The sequence below is a fragment of the Mobula birostris genome, chromosome 11 (assembly GCF_030028105.1).
Source record: "Mobula birostris isolate sMobBir1 chromosome 11, sMobBir1.hap1, whole genome shotgun sequence".
NCBI classification, from domain to species: Eukaryota; Metazoa; Chordata; class Chondrichthyes; order Myliobatiformes; family Myliobatidae; genus Mobula; species Mobula birostris.
Genome location: NC_092380.1, coordinates 17,863,900 through 17,889,780, shown reverse-complemented (window position 1 = coordinate 17,889,780; position 25,881 = coordinate 17,863,900). Strand labels below are relative to the sequence as shown.

The 25,881-nt window shown below is 44.6% G+C and overlaps 1 protein-coding gene across 2 annotated transcripts in view; it reads right to left on the bottom strand.

The window, feature by feature from the left end:
* The window catches only part of poldip3 (polymerase (DNA-directed), delta interacting protein 3), a 39,132-nt gene extending 19,813 nt beyond the window's left edge, over positions 1 to 19,319 (bottom strand). Inside the window, exons 1-4 of one of the 2 annotated variants that reach the window (XM_072271804.1) lie at positions 19,033 to 19,319; positions 7,390 to 7,810; positions 3,515 to 3,592; positions 2,335 to 2,454 (exon numbers count right to left, since the gene is read on the bottom strand). In XM_072271804.1, the coding sequence (XP_072127905.1) occupies positions 2,335 to 2,454; positions 3,515 to 3,592; positions 7,390 to 7,653 (462 nt within the window). In that variant the 5' untranslated portion in view covers positions 7,654 to 7,810; positions 19,033 to 19,319. Of the gene's footprint in view, positions 1 to 2,334; positions 2,455 to 3,514; positions 3,593 to 7,389; positions 7,811 to 18,744; positions 18,864 to 19,032 lie in introns of those variants that run through there. The other variant, XM_072271803.1, reaches the window with a different exon arrangement.
* Positions 19,320 to 25,881: the final 6,562 nt, after the last annotated feature.

The following is a 25,881-nucleotide window of genomic DNA, read 5'->3' as shown; positions in this document are numbered from 1 at the left end:
TTGTGAAGTGTGGCACTTTGGGAGGACAAACCAGGGTAGGACTTGCATGGTGAGATATAAAAGAAGGATGCGGTCTATTCTAAGTACTTCCAGAATTATCAGTTTTATTTTGGCTTTCCAATTTTCTACAGTCTTTCATCTTTGAAATCAATGAATGATTGATGAGCTGGAGCAGAGTGGAAAAAACATGTGATAATAGATGTCAAATCATGGACCACTGGAGAGCAAACTACGGTCATCACCTAACATGCTGCTTCACCAGTAAACCCGCATCCAAGAAGTGCACTCCCCCGCATTCACGAGAAATGCTGCAACTTCTGCAAGAATCCATACCTGTCCCATTCGCCAGCACCAGCCTTGACTTCCTTGCACTTAACTGGGTACCCTTTTCCATGCAGGGAAGAACATCTGTCTGCTGCAGTAAACCAGCACAGGCAAACGAGCTGCCCAGTTCAGTCCCAATCTCATACTCTGTGCCCAGAGACCTGCAACTTTTTCTAGTTCTTTGTTTCTAAGTTATTATCATCACTGAAATGTTCCCACAACCAATAGAATCACTTTCAAGGACTCGTCATCTCATGTTCTTGAAATTTATTGCTTCGTTATTTGTCATTAATATTTCATCTTTTTGCATTTGCACAGTTTTTCTTTGTCTTCTGCACTCGGTTGAATGCCCAAGTTGGGTGGCATTTCATTGATTCTGTTATGGTTGTTACTCTATGGATCTATTGAGTATGCCCACAAGAAAATGAATCTCAGGGCTGTTTATGGTGATACACATGTACTTTGATAATAAAATTTACTTTGAATTTTGAATATGTTTAGTTAGTGCATTCCAAATCACGAACAGATGCATTAAAAAAATCCTTTTCTTTCATCCTAATCCTACACAAACAGAAGCTCCTTTGTCTGTTAATTTCCAGAAGGCATTCGATAAGGTGCCACATAAAAGACTTATCCATAAGCTAAGGACGCATAGAGTTGGGGGTGATGTGTTAGCATGGATAGAGGATTGGTTAACTAATAGAAAGCAGGGAGTTGGGATACATGGGTGTTTCTCTGGTTGGCGTTCGACGTTCCCCCTCCCCAATCAGTGGTGAGTGGTGTGCCGCAGGGGTTGGTGCTGGGCCTGCAACTGTTCACAATATACATTAACGATCTGGAAGAGGGGACCAAGTGTAGTGTATCTAAGCTTGCTGATGATACTAAATTGAGTGGAAAAGCAAATTGTGCAAAGATACAGAGAGTCTGCAGAGAGATATAGATAGGTTAAGTGAGTGGGCAAGGGTCTGGCAGATGCAGTAGTGTTGGAAATGCGAAATCATCCACTTGGAAGGAAAAAGGAAAGAGCAGATTATTATTTAAATGGAAAAAAAATTGCAGCATGCTGTTGTGCAGAGGACTTGGGAGTGCTTGTGCATGAATCACAAAAGGTTGGTTTACAGGTGCAGCAGGCTATCAAGAAGGCAAATGGAAAATTGGCCTTCATTGCTAGAGGGATTGAATTTAAGAGCAGGGAGGTTATGCTGCAACCGTCTAGGGTACTGGTGAGGCCACACCTGGAGTACTGCGTGCAGTTCTGGTCTCCTTACATGAAGAAGGATATACTGGCTTTGGAGGCGGTGCAGAGGAGGTTCACCAGGTTGATTCCAAAGATAAGAGGGTTAGACTATGAGGAGAGATTGAGTCGCCCGGGACTGTACTCGCTGGAATTCAGAAGAATGAGAAACATAAAATTATGAAAGGGATAAATAAGATAGAGGCAGGAAAGTTGTTTCCACTGGTAGGTGAGACTAGAACTAGGGGACATAGCCTCAAGATTCGGGGGAGTAGATTTAGGACAGAAGTAGTAACTGTTTTCCCAGAGAGGGGTGAATCTGTGGAATTCTCTGCCCAATGAAGCAATGGAGGCTACCTCAGTAAATATATTTAAGACAAGGTTGGATAGATCTTTGCATAGTAGGGGAATTGAGGGTTATGGGGAAAAGCAGGTAGGTGGGAGTTGGGTCTATGGCCAGATCAGCCATGATCTTATTGAATGGCGGAGCAGACTCAATGGGCCAGATGGCCAACTCCTGCTCCTATTTCTTATCTTCTTATGCTTCCTGGTCCTCTGGCAACTTACCCTCATCACAGATCACACAGGACTGGAGGGTGGCCATTTGGCTCACTGTGCCAACTTGAATTTTATCAAAACCCTTCCTAATTTTGAACACCTTCATTAATCTGCATGACCTTAAAAGCACAAAACCCTAACCCAGAAAGTCACATTATTCTTCTGTAACAAACCTCATGGAAACTTCAAACACCAAAGAACAAAGTATAAACTCTCACCCTTTTTTGAGTGAAGTTGTTTGCCACTGTAGTGGTGACTTTCATGGTTTTGTTTGCCATGGGGATTGAACGTAGAATATGATCTTCCTCCTCCTCTTCAATATCCTCTTCATCAATAACCTGAGATGAAGAGCACAGTTAAGACTGCTTCACAGAGTTTTTTCTGAATCCAGGCCACAACCAAATGCTTCACATACAAACAATAAGCCTGTTCTGCAATTCATTACTGTTCCATATCATAACTCCATATCTTTTTTACCCTGTATCTCTTCATATCAAGGAAGGTAACCTAAGTTTGTGTAATCTCTCCCCCTTTTGGAGTCTGGGTATCACTCTTGTAATCTCATTGCTATAATAACTCCAAGCCTAATTTATCCTTGCCTTGGTGTGGTGCCATTCATAGTTTAGGTGTGGTCTAACCTGGAAGCTGTATAAATGCAACATTACCATCCTCCTTTTTTCTTTAATATTTTCAAAGTCAGATGAAAATGAAACTGCTGTTCCAAAACACTAGTATGGACAGTAATGTAACTTTAACCATTGCAACTGTTCCCCAATGTTATACAGTACTGTGCAAAGGCCTTCGACATCCTAGATCTTTTATATGGTTTCAGATGGTATGGCCTCGACAGAGCCGTGATCTCAACATCATCAAGGTAGCCTGGGATTACCTGGAGAGATAGAAGCAAGCAAGACAGCCAAAGCTCTTTGCAATCCCAAGCTCAATTAGAATCAAATACAAATCTGAGGTTGCCAATAGCCTGGCTCAGTTTTACAACCGTGACACGGAAATGGAAGGAGTTAGAGAATTGATTTTCCAATGGGGAACAAAGACAATAGCCTTGCTCATGCGAACATTTAGTTGGAAGAAATTTCTGGGCACCTGACACCAAATACCGCAGAAGCAGCCCGACAACTTAGTATCTGCTGGGCAAATACTGGTGGTGACGAAGGGTATCTCAGCACAGTGCAGCGATAGACCAACTCAGTCATATTGTTTCTCAATCCCTGTACACCTCTGCACTGCATTCCAGTGTGACATGTACGATTAAGCACAATATGTTGTTTAAGAAGAATTTTTGCTACATTGTAAGTAAAGATGACGGAGAGGAGGGAATGAAGATAGTCTCTTCCTTTCCTCCCGAAAAATCTGTGTGTTGCATAGTCACACAATACTCACCTGGCCAGGGCTTTGGTCATTCACCACATTAATCTGCATTCCCAAGGGATGTGACAATACGGGAGCAGAAGACTTTTTCTGTGAATGGGAATGAAAACACCCACATCAATAGGTTAAGTTTAAGAGCAGCTGAATGTAGCTGACCTGAGACACCACAGAGAAATTAAACGCATTTATAAACCAACAGTTTCAAGTACTTAACAGCTAATTACTTTCTGAATTTTAATCTCAAGTGTCACAGATGATGACCAAATTACACGTGACGTTTCGACAAATTACCAGCTCATATTTTAATGAACTGGTGATAAGGAAAGGTTGAATAGGTTAGGGCTTTATTCCTTGGAACGCAGAAGATTCAGAGGGCATTTCATAGAGGTATACAAACTTCTGAGAGGTGTAGATAGGGTAAATGCAAACAGACTTTTTCCACTGAGGTTGGTTGGAACTACAACTAGAGGTCATGGGTTAAGGGTGAAAGGTGAAAAGTTTAGATATAGAAAACCTACAGCACAATACAGGCCCTTCGGCCCACAAAACTGTGCCGAACATGTCCTTACCTTAGGAATTACCTAGGGTTACCCATAGCCCTCTATTTTTCTAAGTTCCATGTACCTATCCAGGAGTCCTATCCAAAACCCTATCGTATCCGCCTCCACCACCATCGCCGGCAGCCCATTCCACACACTCACCACTCTCTGTGTAAAAAAAACTCTTTAGGGAATGAGGGGAGACTTCTTCATTCAGAGGATTGTGAGAGTGTGGAATGAGCTGCAGTGCAAGTGGTGCATGCGAGCTTGATTTCAATGTTTAAGAAAAGCTTGGATAGGTACATGGATGGTAGGGGTATGGAGGGCTATGGCCTCAGTGCCGGTCAATGGGAGGAAGCAGCTTAAATGTCTCAGCATTGGCGGAGCAGACTCGAGAGGCCAAAAGGCCTGTTTCTGTGCTATACTCCTCTGTGAGCCTATGGTTGTGAATTAATGGATTACAGAACTTCAAACAGTTTAGTAATGGAGCAGAGAAATGGTCCTCCAGCCCATCATGTCCACTGCAAATAATGTATCTACTGATACCAATTCCATTTGCCCTCAAGTCATACCTATTCAAATGTCTATCTAAATACCTCTTAAATGTAGAGATTGTATCTGATTCCATCACCTCCTCTGGCTGTGCGTGCGAGATATCAACCACTCTGTGTTAAAAAACTTTCCCCTGAGATTCCCTTTAAATCCCCTCCCTCTCACCTTAAACCAAAGCCCTCTTGTTTTTGACACCATAATTACATTCACTTCTATCAGGTCAACCCTCAGCCTCCTTCACTCCAGGAGACAAACCAAGACAACCCAATCTCTCCTTATAACTAAAACCCTGCAATCCTGGCGACACCCTGGTGAATCTCCTCTGTACCCTCTCCAAGTTATTAACTCATTAACTCCAGCATTATTTCTCAGCACTCTTCTTTCCTTTCTAAACATATGGTATCCTCCGCATCTCTGAAGCTTCAAGAGCAGTGCACCTACATCCTCTTCCTCCTGTAAAGAACACCTTTTTTTGTTGTAGTTCATGTTCTAATATCTATACCCTTGTTTTGAACTTCTTTAGGACAGGGAAGACCGTGTCATATCCACTCTGTCAAATCTGTTCATTATCCGCTCTTAACTCGATCACCATTAGTAAGGTTGAATCAAATCTCCACTGGATGTTTACTCAATACCCATTTACTGTTTCCTCTTTTATGGAAATATAGTTATAACCCTGAAGTCTTTATAAATTTATAACTTTTGTACAATGTAATGTAACAAAATGGAACCTGTGAGATCCCAGAGCGCTTGGCTAATTTGTTGGTTGTTTTGATGGAGGCTTATAATGAGTGTTTGTATGTTTTATAGCGGGGGGGTGTGTTCATGGCAGGTAGCGTTTTGACAACAGAGAAAAATAGGACACAGCTGTCATGAGAGGAAGAAACTCAAAAGATAAATTGACTGATTAATGGACTGATAAATGGACTGATGAATCGACGGATGCAGATAAAGAAGAAATACCATTATGAGATGGAACGACCTTAAAGACTTGAAGCTGATGAATCACTGGTCTCCATAAAAGTATAAATATGGTTTGTTTTGTGCAGTGAGATTGAAACTACCTAACAACGACAAGGTATGGAGGTAGACTTTCTCTTGCAAGTAATAACATGAATTTGCTGTGGTTTGTTGCTGTATATCAGAAGACCTAGCTGAACAGCACACACTTTCCACCCTAAATGATGATACTTTGCAACCTCCTGTATCAGTAGATTGAAGTTGAAGTACCAAGAAATCTTATTCTCTATGACTTTATAACCACTGTTCCCCATCAGCTTCCATATCCAAATTGTCACATAAAGCCATCTTTTTGCAAAACACTGACTGTCCCAGCAAACTCAGTATGCCATCAGCTGAGTTGTTACTCCTAGTATCAACCCCAAATTAGAAGCAGTGGAAAATGCTGCAGTTTCTCCTTTCATATCCAGACATATGGCTTTTTAAAAGAGATAGAGAAATGCCTTTCATGCATTTTTCAGGATGCTGGTGTTCCAGATAAGGCCAGCATATCTTGCTACAGCTCCTCTAGTGAAGGTACTCAGTGAACAATGAAAACTTGGCTGAATCGTAATAATGTGTCTCAGAGGTTGTTTGCATGCATCTACTGCCCCTCGACTTTCTTGATAGCAGATATCTCAGTTTTGGGAGGTGCTAACGGGGTTTCTTGGGAAGTAATTGCAATGTATTTTGGTGACAGTGCAGTCATGGAGAAGGGTGGTAGAGGGGTTTCAGTCTGGTGGGCTGCTTGGTCCCTGACGATTCAGGCTTCATGACAGTAGAAGCTGCATTCACTTTAGCAAATGGAGACCACTTGATCGTCTCATCATGGCTGATCCATTTTTCCTCTCAGCCCCAATCTCCTGCCTTCTCCCCATATCCCTTCATGCCCTGACCAATTAAGAATCTATCAACCCCTGCCTTAAATATACCCAATGGCTTGGCCTCCACAAATGCCTGTGGCAACAAATTCCCACATTCACCATTCTCTAGCTAAAGAAATTCCTCCTCATCTCCCTATTCTGAGACTGCGTCCTCTGGTCTTAGAGTTCCCCACCATAGGAAACATTCTCTGCATGTCCAATCTATCTAGGCCTTTCAACATTTGATAGGTTTCAATAAGAACCCCCCAATTCTCCTGAATTCCAGAGGCTCAGATCCATCAAACGCTCCTCGTACGATAAGCCTTTCAATCCCTGAATCATTTTCGTCAACCTCCTCCGAAACCTTACCAATGTCAGCAAATCCTTTCTTAGATAAGGCGCCCAAAACGGCTCACAATATTCCAAGTGAAGGCTCACCAGTGCCTTACAAAGCCTCAACATTACATCCTTGCTTTTACCCACAGTACTACTTCTAAGTTTTGTTCAACAAGGAGCACTGATTCATCATCTGAGAGAAGACAAGTGGGGATCAGAAGGACATTTCCTTGCCCGTATTTGTTCTGCGTGTTGTCCAATCACCTAACACCATTAAGAAACCGGACAGCACTTCACTTCACATTTGTCAGCTTAACTGTTAAAAACATTTTACAGATGAATACTTTATAAAATTAATTCCAGAGAAAACAGAGAGGAAAAGCACAGCGTGCAATGTTGGCACAGAGCAGTTCTGCTCATGAATGCTGTTTGTTTTATACCTCGACCTGGACATTACATTAATACTGGTGACTAGGCTAATGCCAGCAGCATAGTGACTGGAACACCAGCGCCCCTGTAAATAAATGTCAATTTAGTTAACGTCTGCATAAGCTTTTCTGTGCCAAATATTCTGAGGCTGTAGGTTAAAAGTTTCAACCTGTGGTACTTGGATTGTTTTGGTTATCCTTCCTCCCGTGTTGATGGTTCCTGTGGCTGGAACAGTGGCCGCAGCTGGAGCACTTCTCCTGGCACTCAGCCGCTCCCGAGCATCCAAAACCTTCTTCACTGCCAGCCCCTTTTCACTCGCATCCTGGTTTTTCCTTGAATTGATCATTTCACGGGCATCGAGAACCTTTGGGGTGCCCGCTGTTATTTTTGAGCGCATGTCCTTCTGTCCCAAGCGATCGCGAGCGTCTCTCATGGTTAACCGCTGCCGAGCGTCTGTGATGCCAATCTTCTGCCGTGCATCAAAAGTCCTCTGAAAGCTGCTGGCTGGCCAGCTTGTGCTTAAGTTTACAAACTGATCTCCAATCCGCGACTTAACACCACCAATGATAGGCCTGGGACTCGATAGCGGTCTGAAACAATACAAGAAGCACAAATGAATCGTTCAGAGTCAAACACAAATTGAACAATGCTGCAAGCAAAATACTGCAGAGGCTGGAAACCTGAAATAAACTTAGAAACACCAAGGTCAGGCAGCACATGTGGAGACAGAAACAGTTAATATTTCAGGCCAGTCATCAGACTGGGAACGTATTACCAGCCAGGGACGTTCATTTTGGACAGTTATCCCAGTTCGAACATGCCACTGCTCTGGGTACCAGGAAGGGTGAGCACTACACTCTGTTGTAGCCACCATGATTTCACAGAGATGAACGTTTGCACTTGATCTTCGTTTTAAAACCCAGTCTGACAGAGGTGGCATTGGGTGCGGATGGGAGGAAAAGTACCACATACAGCCCAGGATGAGTGCGCTATGTGTAGCACAGTGAGGTGAGAGGCACGGGTAGGGTATCTGGGCTTGGGTTCCATGTTCATTTATGCATTCATGGGATGCAGATGCTGCTGGCTACTGGTCACCCCCAACGGTCGTTATGCGGAACTGGTAACTGCCATGCTGGGCTGGAAGCACACACTGTTATACAAATGGCAGATTTTCTTCTCTGAAGAATATTAGTGAAACAGATTTTTTTAAATCAACATGGTCGCTATTTCTCTTACTAACCTTTCATCCCAAACATAACTGATTACCTGAATTTAACTTCCACACCTGCTTAGTGGGATCTGATCTCTACACCGGTGGTTTGGGAATCTGGACAACAGTCAGGTCTGAAACGTCGACTGCACCTCTTCCTAGAGATGCTGCCTGGCCTGCTGCGTTCACCAGCAACTTTGACGTGTGTTGCTTGAATTTCCAGCATCTGCAGAATTCCTCGTGTTTGCGTAATTGATACACTAACACCTTTTTCACCAAGGGTAGGGAAGTCCAAAACTAGTGGACATAGGATAAGGGGAAGAAGGGCAATATTTATTTAGTTATTTTTATTTTACAGAGGGGGTGCTGAGTGTATGGAATGAGCTGCCAGAGGAAGTGGTTAAGGTATCGTCTAAGAAGCACTTGCACTTGGAATGCAGGAAATGGGATTGACTAGCTGAGTGGACAAAGTGCTTTGCATGGACAGACTGGGGCAAAGGGCCTGTATCTACGCTGTATCGCTCTATGATTCTACTGTTTCTTTCAAATACAGGTGGACTGTTCAAGATGCAGGCAGCATCTGGGATAACTCGAGTACAGCAGGAGGCACAGGAAGGTTGGAGTAAGGATGGTGAAGAGAGTGTGGCTTTCAGGGTCCAGGGTTTGGAAACAAACAGTATGGTGCACACTGAGGTTGAAAGTCTCTTTCAAAATTCAGGGCAAGGTATATCATTCAAGGAAGTATGAATAGAAAGTTGAGGGAAGAAACATAGAAACATAGAAAATAGGTGCAGGAGTAGGCCATTCGGCCTTTTGAGCCTGCACCGCCATTCAGTATGATCATGGCTGATCATCCAACTCAGAACCCTGTACCTGTCTTCTCTCCATACCCCCTGATCCCTTTAGCCACAAGGGCCATATCTAACTCCCTCTTAAATATAGCCAATGAACCGGCCTCAACTGTTTCCTGTGGCAGAGAATTCCACAGATAAGAGTCTGTGCATTATATAAGGATAGAGCCAACAGGATCAGGATGGGCCAAATGAGCATGGGGGCAGAGTACTGTGACTGTAACATAGAGAGTCCTGAATGTCATGAGCGACAAGGTATATCATTCAAGGAAGTGTGAATAGAAAGTTGAGGGACGAGTCAGTGCATTACATAAAGATAGAGCCAATAGGATCAGTACACAGGGTCCAGGATGGGCCAAATGAGCATGGGGGCAGGGTATTGTGACTGTAATGTAGAGGATCCTGAATGTCATGCGCAACAAGAGTGCAGGGTCCAACAGTTATATGGATTTGGAGTTGCAGAACTCTTCAAGTACATACAGTACAAAGATTAAATTTTTCTGTAAGATCACGAGGGATGTATTTAGTTTTAGGGAATAAAGCTGGGGGAGGGGGTAGGGTGGTAAAGCCGCGGTATTTGATGCAGCAATCATAATTCAGTTATCAGAGTTTTGGAAAAGGACAAATATAGGGCAGAGTTAATTTAAACTGGGGAAAGGTCAATTTTACCATGCTCAGATATGTTTAGAAGTGGGCTCTAAAAAGCTACTCAAAGGCAGTGTAGAGCTAGAGCACAGGAAGCACCGAAGGAAGAGAAGTATGTTTATCCATTTTTATTTTTTATTTTATTTAGAGATACACTGTGGATAAGCCCTTCCAGCTCTTTGAGCTGCGCCACCCGCAATCTACCAATTTAACCCTCACCTAATTACAACGACCAATTAACCTACTAACCATGTGGGACCCCTGCATTCACGGGGAGGATAAACAAACAGATGACGTCAGAATTGAAGTCCGGTGCCCGAGCTGTAGTAATGTCATGCTAATCATCACACTACCGTAACGCCTGTAGCTGATAATAGAAAAAGGGGGTTATAAAGCACACAGGACAAGATAAAGCCCAGGGGGTGTGCGTGAAAGTAAATTTGATTCATTATATGAAATCAAGAAACGGCTGACAGTACTAGGTGCATTAAAGGCTGTGGTATAAGAATGTCTGCACTCCAGATTTTCTGCGCCTCTTGCCGAGCTGTTCTAGTATAGTTACAACAGTGGCATCTGCTCAACGTGGAAATTGTCCAGGTATGTCTCATTCACAAAAGGCAGAACTGATAACTGCCAAATCTCCACCATTACCAAAGTAATGGAAGCTGTTGTCAACAGTGCTGTTAAGCAGCACTTACTCATCCATACCCTGTTCGTCGATGCCCAGATTTCACAAAAATATTTGGCTCTGTCTCCAACAAGTGAGCATGTAACTCCTTATCCTTGACATCAATGGCATTGCCATCACTAGTTCCCCACCACGGATATGTTGGGAATGAGGTGGGAGGTGGGAGGAGGGAGGAGTGGAATTCGCTTCAGACTCGAAACTTAACTGGAACACAAAGTTCATGGCTATGAGCACACCAGAGGTTCCTCCAGGTAGCCAAAGGCAAGGCAAGAATGTGACCAAATACTCTGCACTTGCCTGGATCAGTGCAGCATAGACAGCTTGCAAGCAGCTTGACACCATCAAGAGCTTTACAACTCCCTTGAATGACACTCCAGTCACCACCCTGAACATTCATCCCCTCCACCACTGGCACTCGGTTGCTGCACTGTGAACCAGCTACAAAATCCTCCGTAGCTACTTGTCCAGGCTACCTAGAGCCACCCAAGCCTCTACCATCAAGATGAATAGGGAAAGCAAGTACTTGTTCTCCTCCAAACTGAACATGTCCCTGACTTTGAAATGTATCGCTAGTCATTCGTCACTTGGTCCAAATCCAGCATTTTGTGTGTACTGCTCAAGATTTCCAGTATCTGCTTGTGTTTATGAGGTGCTAAATGAATACTTCTTTTCTGCATTTACCCAACAGAGAACAAAACAAGAGAGTTCAGGGAGAGGAATAGAAATGTTCTGAAACATGTTAGCATCAGGAAGGAGGATGTGCCCTGATGAGGTGAAGCCCAGACTGCTATGGGAAGCAAGGAAGGTGACTGCTGGGCCCTTATGGACATTTTTGCATCTTCATTTGCCACAAGGGAAGTACCTGATGACTGAGCGCAGAAAAAGTGTTCCTTTATTCATAAAGGACAATAGGGATACATCACACAACTACAGGCCAGTGATGTTCATACCTGTGGTAAGATATTATTGGAAAATAACAAGAGGAACAGGATTTACCCTCACTTACAAGGACAGAGATTGATTAGTTCAAGAGAAAGCTTGCCTAACAACTTTGAATTTACTGAGGGGATAATTAAGTTACTAATGAGGAGAGTATGGTAGATGTTGTCCAGATGGACTTTAAAGTCATGGAGCCATAGAAAAGTACAGCACAGAAACAGGCCCTTCAGCCCATTTCTAAATGACAATAAATGAGGACTGAGTGTCCTCATAATCTAATCTTAGTCCATGCCAAAACCATTTAGACTGCCTACTCCCATTGACCGGCACTGGGACCATAGTCCTCCACACCCATACTATCCAAACTTCACTTAAGTGTTGAAATCGAGCTCACATGCACCACTTGTGCTAGCAGCTCATTCCACATTCTCATGACCCTCATGTTCCCCTTAGACTTCTTACCTTTTACCCTTAACCCATGACCTCTGGTTGCAGTCTAACCCAACCTCAGTGGAAAAAGTCTGCTTGCATTTACTATATCTATATCACTCATAATTTTGAATGCCGCTATCAAATCTCCTCTCAATTTTCTATGTTCGAAAGAATACAGTCCTAACCTATTCAATCTTTCCTTACACAGTGGTCGGTTCTCTGGCACTGAGTCTGCCTCTTTAACTCTGGTCCTCCAGACCCCGCAACATCCTTGTAAATTTTCTCCGTACTATTTCAATCTTGTTTACGTCTTTCCTGTAAGTAGGTGATAAAAAGAGAAAAGAAATTCCAATTCACTACCTCATCCTGAATGCCGAGTGACTGAACCTTCTTGACCAGACTCCCGTGCGAGACCTTGCCAAATGCCTTACCAAAGTCCTTGTAGACAACATCCACTGCTTTGTCTTCATCCACTTTCCTGGTAACTTCTTCAAAACACTCTCTAAGATTGGTTAGACATGACCTACTACGCACAAAGCCACAGAATTTGTGGTGGCACTTTTGATATTTGTGACGTAGATTAACAACTTGGATATGAATGTATAAGGTAAGATAAGTGAATCTGCAGGTAATACAAAAATTGGTGATATTGTTTGAAGTAAAAGGGAAGATTGGTAGCTGGGGTTGTTTGCTTGTTTGCAGAGTTGTTTGCTGAGCCTAGAGGTTAGGTCATAAACGTTTTGTCACCACTCCAGTGACATCATCAGGTGCGCAACTGAGTGTTGTTTCTGCCGAGCCCTCGTATTTAAATTGGTCCGACTTCTTAAAAGCTTGGTTCTCAATGGAAGACTCTATTATCAAGCATACGGAACTGGATGCAATTTACAAACCTATGCATCTGTGGGATTGGGGCCAAGGAAACCACGCTTACAACGGTGAAATAACCAGGGATATGGTCCGGCAGAAATCACTCAGCTATCTGGTTGGCCAGGACCCAACAGAGACCAGCAGTCAGTGTGACACCCAACCAATCAGAACAATGAGCCGGATCAATATAAACGTGAGCACTCGGCAGAAACAACACTCAATTGCGCATTAATGGTGACGAAACATTTGCAACCTAACCTCTGGTGTCGGCGAACAACCCTACACACAAGATCCTTTAAAGCTAGAGCTGGGAAAAGATCGGCAAGAATGTGGGACAGAGCTAAGGCAAACGGAATTAAATCCTGACAAATGTTAATGCCCTAAGAAGTGTTACTGAACAGAGGGAGTTTGTGGTAAAAACGCACACATCCCTGAGAGTGGTATCACAGATGGAAAAGGTGGAGAAGGGGACATATGGAATGCTTGCTTTCATTGGCTGACACATCATGTAAGAATGATAAAATATTGATTAGGCCATATCTGGCATACTGTGTGCAGTTCTTGTTACTGCACTACAGGAAAGATGGCATTATTGTGCACAGTGTGCAGAGTAGATTTGCCAGGATGTTGCCTCGACTGAAACATACTAAAGTGGCAATGGATAGTTTTTAGCTTTGGTGCAGAGGAGGGTGAGCTGAAAGACCTTGAAAATTATGAGGGGGATATAGGGTCAGGTGTTAAAAAAAAGATTCCCATGCGAGACTGTCCCAAGAGAGGTCGGAGGTTTGGAGGGAAGCTAAGGGAAGATTTTCTTTCCCCCTCAGTGTGTGGATGGAGTCTGGAACGTAATGGCTGAAAAGATAGTGATGGCAAATAATCTTCCAACATTTAGGGAGCATCCAGCCAAGTACTTGAATAGGATAAGGAAATACATGACAGGATTATGGTTGATCAAGTCATCTGATTGGTAGATTAATGATGGCAGTTGTTAACAAATAAAACAAAGACACATGCAAAAGCTGTGAAGTGCGGGTCAGAGCTGCAAGAAACGCCTAACAGACCAGACAGCGTTAGTGGGAGAGAATGTCAGCTAATATTAGTGATGGACAATCTACGGCAGAACTGGCAAATTCAAATACAGACCACGTTATATGACATTGTTTAATTCAGTAAAATAAAAAGTTTGATGCTGCTCCTTAAGCTTACATGGAATAGTGGCAAACGTTGAAGACAGATAGGTGAGGGTGGGAGTGAGATGGGAATTGGAAACTCAGGATCATTCCTGCAGATGGAATGAAGGTGCGTCACAAAGCAATCACCCAATCTGCCTCTAGTTTCTCCAACGTAAAGGAAACACTATCATGAGCACCAAGTGGTGGGAAAAGTGCAAATGAAACACTGATTTACCCCAAAATAATTTTGAGTTTCTGGGTGTGAAGTGAGGTGAGGTGTGGTCGATGATAAAGTGCTGTCAGAAGGGGCGAGATTGACCAAACTAACATCAGTGGTGGACAAATTGTAAATGCATCTTAGGGACAGATATCAGCATTTAGGGAGGCATAAATTTAATCATTAGTTAGCTTTGTTGATTAGAATCTAAAGAGTTATTTTTCTTTTACTTATATGTTTGTATAATCATTTGTTTGTCTCTAAACGTTTGGTGGATTTTCAGTAGTTTGAAGTATAGCGGGTTCTGTACATATGTAGTTCCTTTGTCTCTCAGGCCTTTATCAAATCTTCTCGGTCCCGATGAAGAGTCTCGGCCCACAACGTCAACTGGTTATTCATTTACATAGATACTGCCCGACTTGCTGAGTTCCTCCAGCATTTTGTGTGTGCTGCTTCAAATCTTCCCTTCCTGCACAAGATTCTTAAGAAAGTTATTTTCAAACCAACTCTCTGAATGAGAACTATGTTCTAGAGAAGTTTCAGTCAGGCTTTAGAGCAAACCACAGCTCAGAGACAGCGCTTACTACAATTGTCAGCGACATTAGCCTCGGCACTGATGCCCAACAGAGTCTCAGTTCTAATTCTTCCAGATCTACATGCTGCCTTAGACTCAACTGATCACAACATTCTCCTAGATTGTGTTGAGAATTGGTGTGGCCTGTCTAATAGTGCCCTTAATTGTTTTGTTCATATATCTTAGAGTTAAAATTTTTTGTCTGTCTTGGAGACCAATCTACTAGGAGTTACAATATACCTCCTGTTGTTGTTCAGGGAAGCTGCCTCTTCTCCCTATACATGCTCTCCTTCAAGAGACATTATTAGAGAGCATAAACCTGATTCATGGTCATTCAGATGACACACAACTGTGTATCTCCATTGAGCCTGATGATGATAACACCCTATCTTCTCTGACTTCTGAAACAGCTGCAATAAACAAATGCATGAGCAATATTTTCCTAAAACTAAATGAAGACAAAACTGAAATTCTTTTGCAACATACACAAAATGCTGGAGGAACTCAGCAGCAGCATCTATGGAAATGAATAGATAGTCAACGTTTCAGTCCAAAACCTAGAAGAAGGGTCGCTTTTTATTTCCATGGACGCTGCCTGACCTGCTGAGTTATTCTAGCACTCTGTGCATGTTGCTTTGGATTTTCAGCAGAATTCCTTTGCTGGTCCCAAAGCCAAAAGAGATAAACTTCTTGATAAACTTGAGAACTTTGCTCCCCTTGTAAAATCAGAAATAACTAGCCTGAGTTATTATCCTCCATTCAGATTTGAATTTTAAAATTGCAGATAAAGAGTGACCAGAGCAGCATTTCTACACTAAGAAATATTGCAAAGGTACTGCATGTCCGTTCCTGTCATGTAATGACACTGAAAAAGTACAACTCACGCTTTTATATCAAATAGACTCGATTACTGCAATGCATCTTATACTGGCCTTCCAAAGCAATCTCTTGACAAACTTCATTCAGTATGCTGCTGCTAGACTTCTAACCAAAAACAGGATGAGGGAACATATCACTCCTGTACGAGTCACTCATCATTAGCTTCCTGTCTCTTTTAGAATTGATTTTAAAGTTTTCTTTAAAAACTTTTAAGAGAAATGCCCTGGGACCAGAGTACATCACAGAATCACTTTCATTTATAATCCTACTTGAGCTCTCGGGTCGTCTTCCACCGGTCTTTTAAATTTAAACAATCTCCCTCAAAGGATGATTGACAAGTCGTCTTTTTTGAACTATGCTTCTAAACTGTGAAATTTCACACTTAAAACTATAAGGGGTGCAGACTCAATTGACACTTCTAAACACCAGCTCAAAACCTATTTAGTTGTTCTTGCTTTTAACTAATATCTCTTTGTCTTTTATTCTATTTTCATGTTTGCACTTTATCCCATTGTAAGGCATTTGAACTGTATCATCTGTATAAAAAGTGTTCTACAAATAGTTATTATTATTATAAGCCTGAAATGCCATGGCTGTATAAATCAAAGTTGAATGTTGTCTCACAGGCTATTCTTATTAGAGAATTCCTTTATCTGTCCAGCTTGAAACAGTTTGCAGTATAAAGAAAAACCACAAGGAAGGATCTTTGTTAGAGTGAGTTGGTTACAACTAGAGTTAGTTACCTGCTGCTGTGATTTACTGTTAGAGTGATTTGGCTACAGTTAAAGTTAGTTACCTGCTGCCATGATTTACTGTTGTTTCTTTGTTATGAACATCTAATAAAACCATAAGTTTTGAGCCTCATTCTTGACTTGCGAAGAACCCTCTGGACAACATTATCTCCAGAGCCAACACCATTTTTGCTGTTCCTTACTGTAAGGTAGTGTCATTGCCTACTCTTTCTAGAGCTGCCATAACATTTTAATTGCACTTATGGACCTTGCAACATCATCTATTGGGATCAGGACTGCTGCAAAATAACTTCCTTCTGAAATGTCCCATTTAAATCTGGACTCAGGATAGTAAGACAAGTGTGTGTCTCATAGCAGGAAAGACAAAACCCAAGTAACAGGATCCTACCCACTAATACATGGAAGGAGATCCAAGATATTTACGGAAATATAAGACTTCTTGTTCCAAGAATTCAAACTGTTTCTTAATGCCTGATAGGAACCTTGTCAGATTACAACATTCTTATGGTGCACTGTCAATAAAAATTCCATTATTCTATTTGGGACAGTGTAACGAATCATTAATTGGTTAAGGAATAATTGTATGGCCAATTGTTTTTTGAGGTAATACCGAGGAATAACATTTGATTTAGTTTGAGGTGGACAAAGCTAACACTTTACCGAAGTCCCACACGACCAACTGACTCCAAGAGCAAAGTGGGGTTAAAAAAGTAATGAGAAGAAAGCACAGCATGCCTGAAATATTAGACAATCAAAGACCTACTAAGAATAGGCTAGAGTTTTGTACAAGTGACAAAAAGACACTAGTCAATGCATAATGAGGTGAGGTTAAAAACCGCTGATTATTAGGGAACTGCTGCTCTTCTTCTCCAATTAGAGTCACAGAGCAATCCAATACAGACACAGGCCCTTCAGGCCAGTGAGTTCATGCCAACCACAGTAACCACCAGCTGGTTCCAATTTCCTACATTCAACCCATATCCTTCCAAACCCCTCCCCTTAATGTACCTGTCCAAGTACCTTTTAAAAGTTGTTATTGTTCCTGCCTCAGCCACTTCCTCTGGCAGCTCATTCCATATACTCAACCACCCCCTGCATGAAAAGATTGTCCCTCAAGTCCCTCTTATATCTTACCCCTCTCACCTGAAACCTGATGCCCCTTAGCTTAGGAACCTTCACCTCCCCCATCCTGGGGAAAGAACTGTAACAATCCACCACTTGTGTCTTTCATAATAATAAGCATTTCTACAAGGTTGCTCCTTGTTCTTACATTCCAAGGACTAAAGACATAGCCTGGCCAACCATTCCTCATAACTCAGGCCTTACTAGTCTGTCAACCACCTCGTAAATGTCTGCACTCTTTGTTTAACCACATATTTTCCAAAGTAGGGTGATCAAAAATGTACACATTGTCCAAAAGCCGCCTTGCCAATGATCGGAAACAGAAGAGCAGAGCCTTTCCCTCCGAAACCAGAGACCTGGGTCCAACTCTGAACTTGCAGTGCTCCAGTTTCTTCCTACCTCCCAAAGATGTGCACGTTGTAAAAGATGTAAAAGCTTTAGGGAGGGTGCAGAAGGGATTTACTGAAATAAGTGACCAGGGGCTTTAGATATGTGACTAGACTGAAGATGCAGCAGTTGATAGCCATTAGCAGAGGATCAGGAACTAGGTACCACAGAATGTGTTGTTGGCAATACAGCCACACTAACATTCAGCAATGAGCAAGATCTGCCATGGATCACCAAGAGTAGTAGCAGAAGCAGATTCAATTGTAGAGGATAAGCTATAACTCTAACAGTGAGCTGGAATGCGGGGGTAATCGATACGCCATGAAATGGCAAAGGATGCCACAAACTCATGCAGGCTGCTGGGGAAGAGGAGGAAGGAAAGAATGAGATCGGGGTCAGAGAAAGAAGGCTTTAAGAGGATCGGGGAAAGAAAGAGTGAAAGATCCCGGGGATCGGGGTTGGTGAAGGGGTCTGGAGGGGTCCGGGGAGAGGAGAAGGGAGAGGGGAGAATAACAAAGTGAGGTGGCCTGGGCCTGCACCTCTCACGACAACCATTCTTGCTCACGGACAAGATTGACAACACAATAGCCAATGACAACACCGGTTCTCAGCTGGGTAGCCAATCGGGAACCCTGGGGGCGGTACAAACTTAGGTGCGCGACGCGAGGTGAACTTCCGTTTCCAACGAGTTTGCAAAGGGGCCTGGACGGAGAGGCTGAGCTCGGCGCTACGAGCCCCGGCACCGAGACCATCGTTCGCCTGCCCCGGCCGCCAGCGCACTGTTCTCACCTGCCTTTAACGCGCAGCCCGCGCCTCCGGATGATGTCGTCCAGCGAGGAGTCCGCCATGGCAGTACGGATCGAGCTGGGCGGGCGGTGGGGGTGGTGAGGGGGGATGGGCACGGAGGCCGGCGCGGCTCAGGGAGGTGCGGGGAGCAAAAGCGCAACCGGATCGAAATCTCGAAATTGTAGCCCGGCGTCAGGGCAGGCGTGGGATTCGGGAGCGCACGCTGCAATCGACGGCTGGCACTTGCTGCGACTTCAACAGGCGATAAGGCCCCCTCGATATGTCGCTCACCGTCAATGGAATCGCCGGGGACGGCCATCCCCTAACTCCCGGCCTTTATCCTGGACCCTTCATTGCGCGCCGCACGTCTGCTCCTGTGAGGTGGATGGACAGAGTGGACACACACCGAGACAGACATTAGGTGCTGCTGGAAGGGGAAGGACGCCGCTCGGCCTCCCAGCATGCTGACTAGCCGGCTACAAGGGTGTGCACTGAACTTCGGTGCGGCCGATGCAAATCCCGGTGGGGAAGGACCACCGTCTGGGGTCCGGACACTGAACGGCCGGGCCTTCGGCAACAGCCTCTCAGACTCCTCATGGGCGCATAATTTAAAGAGGAAACAGGAGTAACGTGTTGACGCACTGATAGAGAATGTATTGAATTAACTGTCTGATGAACACAGAAATATGTGATATCTACAGTATATTATGAATAAGTTCAAAGTAAATCTATTATCAAAGTACATAAGGTTTAATATCCACATGTGTCGATAAGTTTGTTAACTTTGCTGCAGCAATACATGATAATATGGGTATAAAACTGTAAAGTACAGTAAATATATGTCTATTAAATAGTTAAGTAGTGCCAAAACAGGAATAAAAAGTGGTGAGGTAGTGTTTGTGGGTTCAGTGTCCATTCAGAAATGGATGGCAGAGGGGAAGAAGCTGTTCCTGAATCGTTGAGTGTGTGCCTTCAGGCTTCTGATGGTAACAGTGAGAAAAGGACATGCCCTGCATGGTGGGGTTCCTTAACGATGGATGCCACCTCCTTGAAAGGTGTCTTGGATAGTACGGAGGTTAGTACTCATGAGAGAGGTGACTAACAACTCTCTGCAGCTTACTTTCATCCTCTGCAGTAGCCACCCCCTCCCCCCGTACCAGTTGGTGATGCAGCCGGTCGGAGTGTTCTCAGTACATCTGCAGAAACTTTCCAGTGTTTTAGGTGGCATACCAAACCTCCTCAAACTATGATCTTCCTTTCTTTATAGCTGGGTCCAGGTTAGGTCCTCATAAGAAGATAAGAAATAGGAGCAGGAGTTGGCCATCTGGCCTGTCGAGCCTGCTCCACCATTCAATAAGATCATGGCTGATCTGGCCATGGACTCATCTACACCTACCTGCCTTTCCCCCTAACCCTTAATTCTCCTACTGTGCAAAAATCTATCCAACCTTGTCTTTAGTGATCTTGACACCCAGGAATTTGAAATTGCTCTCTCTCTCCACTTCTGATCCCTCTGTGAGGATTGGTGTGTGTTCCCTCATCCACAATCAGATTTTCGGTCTTACTGATGTTGTTGCTGTGACACCACTCAACCAGCTGGTATATCTTGCTCATAATTCATCAGACCTATGCCTTAAGGTCTTGAAATGAGCCTCAAGTTTGTACAGGGTGACATAGACTCAGATAGTGATGAGAGGATCTACAGGAGCAGAATTAGGCCATTCAGCCCATCGAGTATGCTTCACCATTCCATCACCACACAGTCCCACACACCCGCCTTTTCTCCATATCCTTTGATCCCCTGACCAATTCGGAAACTCTCAACTTCCACCTTAAATATACCCACAGACTTGGCCTCCACTGCAGTCTGTGGCAGAGCATTCCACAGATTCGCTACTCTCTGGCTAAAAAAAAATCCTCATCTCTGTTCTAAAGGGTCAGCCCTCAGTTTTGCCTTCTCCTGGATCCCATCTTTCTTCCCTTTCTCCTATGGTCCACTCCTTTCCTATTAGATTCTTTTCTCTCCACTCCTCCTACCTGACTGCACCTATCACCATCTAGCTATTCTCCTTCTCCGTACTCAGCAGTGGTGAATGGCCCGTCCTACACAGACTCGGTCTACACTTCTCACTGCCTTGGCAGAACAGCCAGCATCAACGACTTCACCCACCCCTGACATTCTCTCTTATCCCCCCACCATTGGGCAGAAGATAACAAAACCTGAAAGTACAACCCACCAGGCTGAAGAATAACTTCTACCCCACTGTTACGAGACTATTGAATGATTCCTGAATATGATAAAATGGATTATTGACCGCAATCTTTCTTAGTTATTGCCTTGATTTTATTGTTTATTACCATCACTGCACTTTTACATATTCTGTTCCTGTTTTTTTTCCCTCGTACTTCCTCAATGCACTATTGTAATGATCTGCATGAATTTTATGCCAGACAAAGTCTTTCACTGAACCTCAGTGCATGCAACCAACATTTCAACTGGTGTGGGCTATATCCCCCGTCACACTCAGAGGGGCTGCAACCAGGGTACGAGCCCTCAGACTGTGCTCAAGGGGAGTACCTGGAGGAACATTCATTTCACGGTGTATACAATGTAAATGTTGTGGAAAAAAGTGGAAATGTAGGACGTCATATCGTGAACATGCAGAGGGTTGCAGTAATCAGAATCTGACTTTTTATCAGTGATGTCAAATATGTTGTTTTGTGGCAACAGTATGGTTGTGATAAATTACAAAATTGGTGCGGCACGATAGCGTAGTGGTTAGCACAACGCTTTACAGTACCAGAGACCCGGGTTCAATTCCCGCCGCTGCCTGTAAGGAGTTTGTACGTTCTCCCCGTGACTGTGTGGGTTTCCTCCCACAGTCCAAAGACGTACCGGTTGGTGGGTTAATTGGTCATTGTCAATCGTCCTGTGATTAGGCTAGGGTTAAATCAGGGGATTGCTGGGCAGATATAAGGGCCGGAGGGACCCTATTCCACACACTATCTCAATCAATCGATAATAACATTGTAGTGTTCATGGACCGTTCAGAAATTTGTTCCTGAATTACTGAGTGAGGGTAATCAGGCTTCCTTTACTTCCTCCCCAATGGTAGTAACGATAGTGAGGGTCCTTAGTGATGGATGAGGCACCACCTCTGGAAGATGTCTTCAATGCTGGGGAGGGTTGGGCCCCTCGCACTGCTGGCTGACTGTAGAACTCTCTGCAAAGGAGCAAACAAACCGGGCTTGGCTCAGCCAGTTAGAACGCTCTCCACCGTACATCTGTAGAAACTCGTAAGAGTGTTCGGTGACATATGGGATCTTCTCAAACTCTTGATGGAGTAGGGTGGTGTGGAGGTAATGCTTATCTAGAACAGGGGTTCCCAACCTTTGTCATGCCATGGGCCAATACCATTAAGTAAGCCACGGTTCCCATGTTGGGAACCCCTGATCTAGAATGAAAGGGCACAGTTCAAAATCATGGAGGACGGGGATAAGAAGCATAATTTTCCACGGAAATCGAATTTTAAAAAGAGCAGATGCTTGAAATACTCAGCAGGTCAGGCAGCACCTGTGGAGAGTAGCCTTCAGAACTGGAATCCCCTACCTCAGAGCTCCATGGTGGCAGAGTCATTGAGGTTACCAGTGCGAGGAACAGAAAGTATTGACCCAGAAGCCAATGTTCCTGCACAGCTACTACCCAGTGCAGGCATGATGAATTTCTTTAGCCTCCTGAGGCATCTTACTGTGCTGGAAGACCAAATTTCAAGCTGTTCGATAAGCCTCTTTCATTGAGTTGATGACCTCCCAGCAGCACCTGAGGTCTGTCTCGGTGTGTGTGTGTCCCCGGGAACACAGTTCTTCTGCTAAGCAGATGAGATGAACCATGATGAAGATAATGGCCTCGGTCAGGTTAGGCCGACGTTGCCATGCTGTTGCGGTGGAAATGGCCCCACTTCCCGGGTATCTGTGGAGGCCTGGATGAGAGAGTGGACTGACGTCCGGTGTCTGTGACCTCACTGAAACCAGTGACCTCATCAGGACGTGACGGCACCTGCAGTTGGAAAGGGGAAAAGAGGATCATGCAGATGTTGTCTACAAGGGAGGTGGAGTTGAGCTGGGATTGGCAGGGGAGCATTTGGAGAGGTGGGTGATAGTTCTGGGGAGTGGGTTGTGTAGAGGTTAGGCGGGATGGGGAGGGAGACAGCTGAGCACGACTGACAAACCAATGCAATACCTGAAATATCCAACTCCCTGCCCGGCAATTCCCTTCCGGGTAAACACGAGGAAATCTGCAGATGCTGGAAATTCAAGCAACACACATCAAAGTTGCTGGTGAACGCAGCAGGCCAGGCAGCATCTCTAGGAAGATGTACAATCGACGTTTCGGGCCGAGACCCTTCGTCAGGACTCGGGGTCTACCCGCGCACGCCTTCACGCAGAAACCATTGTTGCAGATGGGGCGGGAGCTTCTTTTAACTTCAAATTAAGCTTTTATTCATAATGGAATGTGCAGCATACAGAAAGAAAATCACTGTACGAAACACTTTACATTCCCAGTGTCGTTTGGTTGATACTTTTAGTGGTGTTAACTTGATTTTTTTTTGAACAATTGGACCATTAACCCTGATGTGATCCCTGGGCTGAAGCACCGTTTCACAGTTTGAGGGGCCTCCCCATATGGTCCAGTCTCCCCGTGTTCTGTAGCAGAAGTGTGGACTATGGTCCTTCTCCGCCAGGCCCTTGGTGACTCCCACGAGCTTCAGCGACTAATTCAGCAGCCTGGAATGCGCCGGCTAATGGTGTTGGCTGATTATTTTCGCCAGCGGTTCGAAGTTCAAAGTACGTATACGCCACCATGTACAACCCTGAGATTCATTGTCGATATATGAGTACTTTGATAATAAGTTTTCACTTTCACCAAGATACAATGAAAAGCTTGTCCGGCATACGAGTCACACCCATCAGATCGTTACAAGGCGCATTGGTGCAGAACCTCCTCCACGACCAGGATCAACACGTTGACGTCCTGTGGAGGCTTGCGTGCTTCAAGGACCCCTCCGGGCGATGCCAGCTCAGGGCCACCCACGTTGGAACGGCTGTGGAGGGGATGCCAGGCGAAGATCGATCCAACCCCGGCTCCCGAACGAACGGACTCGCGCCTGCCCCTCCCGGGACACACTTCATCAGGAATCAAGCCAACCTTCCAATATATGAACCCCCAGCTTGCCCCTGTGGTGCCCCCAAAAAAGCCGGGACGTCCTCCACCTAGTCCAAACATGGCCCTCTCAACCAAGATCCAAGGCGGCTTTGCCGCGGTCCATCGAAGCGGCCGCGAGTTGGACTGGCTTGACAAAAAAACAATTAGAAATGTGAAGAGAGAAAAAAAAACCTGCCATTCGAAATAACAAGAGTGGAACCTGGGAAAGCAGTAACAATGCAGAATAAAGTGTAACAGCTACGGAGAAAGTGCAGTGCAGGCAGGCAATAAGGTGCAAGATCATAACAAGATAGATTGTGAGATCAAAAGCCCATCTCTAGTACAAGAAGTCCGTCCTGATGGCGGCGCGATAGAAGCTGTCTATCAGTCTGGTGGTACGTGCTTTTGCATCATCTTCCCGATGGGAGAGGGGAGAAGAGAGAGGGCGGGATCTTTGATTATGCTGGCTGTTTTACCGAGGCAGCGAGAAGCGTAAACTGACTCCGTAGCTGGAAGGTTGCTGCTGTGATGGGCTGAGCGGTGTCCATAGCGCGCAGAGCAGCTGGCATACCAAACTGTGATGTGTCCGGATAGGTGACGGCGCCTCGATGCAACTGCTGAAGGTCATCCGGAATTTCTTCACCCTCCTGAGGCAGCTTGCTGTGCTGGGACACCGACACGTCTCACTCCGTTCAATCAGCGTCTCTCACTGACTTGATCTTCCAGCAGCACGTGTGTGTGTACGTGTGTGTGTGCGTGTGAGTATGTGTGTGTGTATGTGTGTGTGTACATGTGTGTATGTATGTGTGTGTGTACGTGTGTGTGTGTGTGTATGTCATAGTCATAGTCATACTTTATTGATCCCGGGGGGAAATTGATTTTCGTTACAGTTGCACCATAAATAATAAATAGTAATAAAACCATAAATAGTTGAATAGTAATATGTAAGTATGTAAATTGTGCCAGGAAATAAGTCCAGGACCAGCCTATTGGCACAGGGTGTCTGACCCTCCAAGGGAGAAGTTGTAAAATTTGATGGCCACAGGCAGGAATGACTTCCTATGATGCTCTGTGCTGCATGTCGGTGGAATGAGCCTCTGGCTGAATGTACTCCTGTGCCCACCCAGTACATTATGTAGTGGATGGGAGACATTGTCCAAGGTGGCATGCAACTTGGACAGCATCCTCTTTTCAGACACCACCATCAGAGAGTCCAGTTCCGTTCCCACAACATCACTGGCCTTACGAATGAGTTTGTTGATTCTGTTGGTGTCTGCTACCCTCAGCCTGCTGCCCCAGCACACAACAGCAAACATGATAGCACTGACCACCACAGACTCATAGAATATCCTCAGCATCGTCCGGCAGATGTTAAAGGACCTCAGTCTCCTCAGGAAATAGAGACGGCTCTGACCCTTCTTATAGACAGCCTCAGTGTTCTTTGACCAGTCCAGTTTATTGTCAATTCGTATCCCCAGGTATTTGTAATCCTCCACCATGTCCACATTGACCCCCTGGATGGAAACAGGGGTCACCAGTGCCTTAGCTCTCCTCGGGTCTACCACCAGCTCCTCAGTCTTTTTCACATTAAGCTGCAGATAATTCTGCTCACACCATGTGACAAAGTTTCCTACCGTAGCCCTGTACTCAGCCTCATCTCCCTTGCTGATGCATCCAACTATGGCAGAGTCATCAGAAAACTTCTGAAGATGACAAGACTCCGTGCAGTAGTTGAAGTCCGAGGTGTAAATAGTGAAGAGAAAGGGAGACAAGACAGTCCCCTGGGGAGCCCCAGTGCTGCTGAGCACTCTGTCGGACACACAGTGTTGCAAGTACACGTACTGCGGTCTGCCAGTCAGGTAATCAAGAATCCATGACGCCAGGGAAGCATCCACCTGCATCGCTGTCAGCTTTTCCCCCAGCAGAGCAGGGCGGAT